Source organism: Sardina pilchardus, chromosome 9, assembly GCF_963854185.1.
Source record: "Sardina pilchardus chromosome 9, fSarPil1.1, whole genome shotgun sequence".
NCBI lineage: Eukaryota > Metazoa > Chordata > Actinopteri > Clupeiformes > Clupeidae > Sardina > Sardina pilchardus.
In genome coordinates this window covers 7,775,447-7,780,446 of record NC_085002.1, presented here as the reverse complement: position 1 = coordinate 7,780,446, position 5,000 = coordinate 7,775,447, and the positions used below count along the sequence as shown (strand labels likewise).

At 47.8% G+C, this 5,000-nt stretch overlaps 1 protein-coding gene across 1 annotated transcript in view; it reads right to left on the bottom strand.

Moving 5' to 3' along the window:
• The window catches only part of LOC134092593 (low-density lipoprotein receptor-related protein 1-like), a 160,608-nt gene that overhangs the window by 74,555 nt on the left and 81,053 nt on the right, over positions 1-5,000 (bottom strand). The window contains exons 13-16 of the mRNA XM_062545572.1: positions 3,976-4,198; positions 3,320-3,509; positions 2,858-2,983; positions 659-799 (exon numbers count right to left, since the gene is read on the bottom strand). Of these exons, the coding sequence (XP_062401556.1) occupies positions 659-799; positions 2,858-2,983; positions 3,320-3,509; positions 3,976-4,198 (680 nt within the window). The remainder of the gene's footprint in view (positions 1-658; positions 800-2,857; positions 2,984-3,319; positions 3,510-3,975; positions 4,199-5,000) is intronic.

Here is a 5,000-nt window from a genome sequence, read left to right as displayed (position 1 = left end):
CTACAGGGGCTGGCTGGGAAAATGATTGGTCTGTTCTTGGATCAGCGCAAGTAGCGGGTAACCATTACATAGGTGGTGAGATATTTCAAAGGTTCTGTATCGGTCTGAAAACAACCATGGAGATATGTTGACTACAGTACATGTGAATACTAACAGTATCAACCACATTGGGAATCTCTAAATTAATCTAATCGCCCTCTGAAAGTGAGGCCTGAAGTTGGATTAAAAAATCTTCACAAGTAAAACATTTTTTAATTTAGCAGACTCTATTGTCCAAAGTGATTTATGTCAGCTACAGTATATCACAAGGGACTACACTGTCCCCAGAGCAACTCGGGGCAAAGTGCCTTGCTCAGGGGCACAATGGTGGAAGCCGGGAATTGAACCCCCAACTAGCACGCTAGCCCAGCTCCTTATCCAGTACACTACCACCACCCTGCAAGAGGAAGGCTTAAGTGGAACTTACTCAGAGGCACTTCTTATCCACAACTTGTCCTGAACAAATGAGCCAAACTGTGTGTGTGCATGTGAATATGTATGTGTGTGTGTGTGTGTGTGTGTGTGTGTGTGTGTGTGTGTGTGTGTGGCAGGACCTAAATGACCTGTGTGTGGATCTGTGTTTGTAAAACTGTTCTGAGATCAGAGAATGGACACTCACGGCAGAGTTCAGGGGCCTCATCGCTGTTGTCCAGACAGTCGTTATCACCATCGCATTTCCAGCGTTCCTGGATGCAGCGGTTGTTCTTGCAGGCAAACTCCCCTTTCTGACACTGTGGTGGTGGGATGTAGGACGGGTTGGCTATGGAGGACACACACACACACACATTTTTATTATTTTATTTGTAATGACCAATACTGATAAAAACAACATAGCATCAAAATATTCACAAAAGAGCCTGTAATGTTTCACCTGACAATACAAACGCTGTAGTCCCAACCACATGAATGAATGAATGAATGAATGAATGAATGAATGAATAAGTAAGTACAGTATGTCTCAAAACCTGCAGAGTGCAGACTGCCTCTGATTGATATGACGCACGCACACACACACACACACACACACATATACACACTTAGTTAATGGTAATGGTTCCATTGAGTAGAAGCCCATGTATATTCATAAATGTGCGTGTGTGAGTGTGTGTGTGTGTGTGTGTGTGTTTAAGTGACAGTGAGTGTATATGCAACAGTCTTGTCTCATTTTCATCTTTCCATCATTCCAGAACTTTCCCAGTTCAAAAGATGGCTCCTAATCCTAGAGTACTAAATAAATCTCCTCCCCCCTGTCCCTCTCTCTCTCTCTCCTCTCAAATACGGTTTTATTCCAATGCTAATCTGGCTAATCCCTCACGTCTTTGGTCTTTCCACTTAGGTCCATAGAAACTTCCAGCATGTGACGCATTTCCTGGCAGGCCGCTAGTAGCACAGGGGGGGTTGTATGGGGGTAATGGGGGGCCTGTGGGGAGGGGTGCGAAGGATTTGGGGAGAGGCCAGGCGGAGAGGTCAGTTGTGCTTTGTTTCATTGTGTGTGTGTGTGTGTGTGTGTGTGTGTGTGTGTGTGTGTGTGTGCGCGCAGAGTCTGGAGTCTGAACTGGCCCGCAGGCTCTGCTGGCCCACAACTGGTGAATCAGGAGCGCTGTGGTTTCACGAAGCATGAGTTAGCACAGGGGTGAAGCTGAGGACATGGTGTGTGTGTGTGTGTGTGTGTGTGTGTGTGTGTGAGAGAGAGAGAGAGCGAGAGAGAGAGAGAGAATGTATCTGTGTGTCTGTGTGTGTTTTGTGTAGGTGTGAATTTGTGGGTTTGTGTGTATGTGCACATGTGTACACATGAAAGCGACCATAAAAATGGTGACTACAAGTGAGAGAGTATGAGAGAGTGGGAGATAAGCATGAGGGTGAGCGTGAGAGTGAGAGTGAGCTAAAGAAAGAGTGCACCGAAAGAGGGAGAGAGAGAGAGAGAGAGAGAGAGAGAGAGAGAGAGAGAGAGAGAGAGAGTCAGCACACACAGCCCCACGCGTCCACTCTGTCTCACGCAGCATGTGGTGTGGACACTGTGCTCTGGTCACTTAGGAAACAGGATCCGCGCAGGACTCCCCAGAGGCCAGAGGCAGGGTCTCCAGAGACAGCAGTGGCCTTCGGAGAGGGCCTCACGGTGGTCACGGCGCTCCGGAACTTTCCGTGAGTGCTGACAGTGAAGGTTAGCGCAAAGCGGCGGTCAGTAAAGCGCTCGCTCGGGGGGATCTACGGGAGTGTGACCTGCTGGAGGCCACCCAGTACAGGGGAAACCTGAGAGCGCCGAGGAACACTGTGTCCGTGTGGCTCAAGGTCTGATTATAGGGACCAGCTCAGGGGCACTGGGCTACTGTGCACACACACACACACACACACACACACACACTGAGCTACTGTTCCAAGCGTCAGTCACCACAACGTTTCTTCTCAACTGTACTGCAATTGTACTGTAGATCCAGGGCCAGGGGGTGTGTGTGTGTGTGTGTGTGTGTGTGTGTGTGTGTGTGCGCGTGTGTGTGTGTGTGTGTGTGTGTGTGTGTGTGTGTGTGTAAGGTATGCAATTTTGTTTGTGTGTGTTTGCAAATTCCTGAGTACATTACTTGTACACGTGTGTGTGTGTGTGTGTGTGTGTGTGTGTGTGTGTGTGTGTGTGTGTGTGTGTGTGTGTGTGTGAGTGTGAATGTGAGTGTATCTGAGTAGCTTGTTTTTTATATTTGAATGTAACCTTCCATTCCAAAGTATTCCTGCAGCGTATCTGTGTTTGCACTTATCTCTGATGTTCTCATTACATGTGGGTTCCTGCATGATGCTCTATGTGTGTGTTTGAGCTCGTGCCACTCACCCTTGCAGCTGGTGTTGTCTGCAGCGTCCAGGAGCTGGTCCTCAGCACAGGCGCAGGTGCGTCCCTCTGGAGTGGCCAGACACAGGCTACTGCAGCCGCCGTTGTGCACGCGACACATGTTAGAGCCTGGACACACACACACACACACACACACACACACACACACACAGCACATGAGTACACAAAACCCACACCTACACAAATATGCCTAGAGCACATAGACACACTGCAACATGTACACTCTCACCCTCTCTCAATTCAAATTCAATTTCAAAATACCTTTATCGGCATACATTCATGTAGCGTTATATCTAAAAAATCTCTCTCACACACAAATACTTCATACACGCAATACTTCATATTCAGACACACTCAGGACTCCAGGACTTGGGAGTATCTCAGGAGACGTATCTGGATATTTAGTCTATTTAGGAATCTGGTACGGAGAGTCAGGAGAGACACCTTGCTGCTGCTGGGCGTCGTACATGCGGATCTCAAAAATGGGCGGCCTCTCGTTGCGGAGTAGGGTCACTGTCTTGGTGGTCTGGTCCAGCTTGTAGATGAGGCCATTGCGGTACTCGTTCCAGAACAAGAAGTTGTTGTAGTGGCACAGGCCAAAAGCGTGGTTCATCTCCTGCCCCTCGTACACAGTCTGAATGAACGAACACACACACACACACACACACACACACCAGAGCCAAAGCGACATTAACGTCACTGTCAGACAGTGTGCAAATACCAACCTCCCCAACCTCTCTTCCCTGGCTTGTAAAAGTGCTTAGTGCAGTATAAAACAGCCAGCAGAACAGCACAGCGCAGCGCAGCGCAGTGCCCTGGCTAAATATCCGTGTCAGCTTAAATAGACATGTTCTCACAGCATTCATCCGAAAAGTCAACCAGCCAAAAGCAGTTGCCCAATATTAGTGATGGTAAACATGACAAATAAAACAGCCTTGCCTGATGTAAACATAATGCAGGGAGGGAGAAAAGCCACCGCTGCAGAATGTCACGGCTTAAACGCTCTCGCTGCCTCTGAACATGCTTGGCGAGGCAGATATCCGGGCGCTAGGAAGTAGGCTAAACGCTAAGCGCTAAACGCTAATCCGTCGCCACGGTACCTTGCGCTCGGTGGTGTTGAGGAGGACCATCTCGATGCGGTCATAGTAGGCGTCCACCCAGTACAGGATGCCGTTGGGCACGTCCAGGCTGAGGCCGTTGGGCCACAGCACCGTCTTGGAGGACAGCAGGACGTCGCGGTTCGTGCCGTCCATCCAGGCCTTCTCGATCTTGCCACGCTTGCTCGCCTTCGGGTCCTCCTCCCAGTCAGTCCAGTACATCCACCTAACGCCGAAAATAAAATATCATCAGGTGTTTGCTTATATTTTTATCTTAACAGGGCCATGACTGTGGGCACCCTGTCCTAGACTCCTAGATTCATTTCAGTTCAGTCCAGTTCAGTTTTATTTCTTTGTCCCAAAATGGGCAATTTGATTGCAGAAAGGATCACATAGCACACAACAACACACAACACATTACAATACAAACAAAAATACACAAAATAATAATTTATAGCATTTCAAAGGCAATACTTCAATACTGAGAATCAGACACTTCAAGAGGCCGCTTCAAACCCATTCCTCCTAAGCCTAATATATATATAATCTCAGAGTTACGAGTTTGGGTAGACCTACACCCTTCACAGATCAATTTCAACTCATTTATAAAATATGTACATTACTAAAACGCTGTAGGTTTATTCATACACAGCACTACTACAGCTGACTCTGATTACAATCTGGCAACAGCTGTCGTACAGAATTGCTATCAAATACACAAAGAGATACGCAGGTGAGTGTTCCAATTAGTACACCCACCCTCTCATATGCTGTCTAATGGGTTTCATTAATACGTCACACACACACACACACACACACACACACACACACACACACACACTAATGGATGGACGCATGGCTGAGACCTCACTGAGTTGAGATGGACAGAGAACAAAGGCAGGAAACAAACTATGGCTGAGAGGAGAGGAGTGAGAGCCAGAGAAAGTGTGCGAGAGAGAGAGAAATAGGATCCATGCTGAATAGAAATTAGCTGAAGAAGCAGTGCTCTCTCTCTCTCTCTCTCCCTC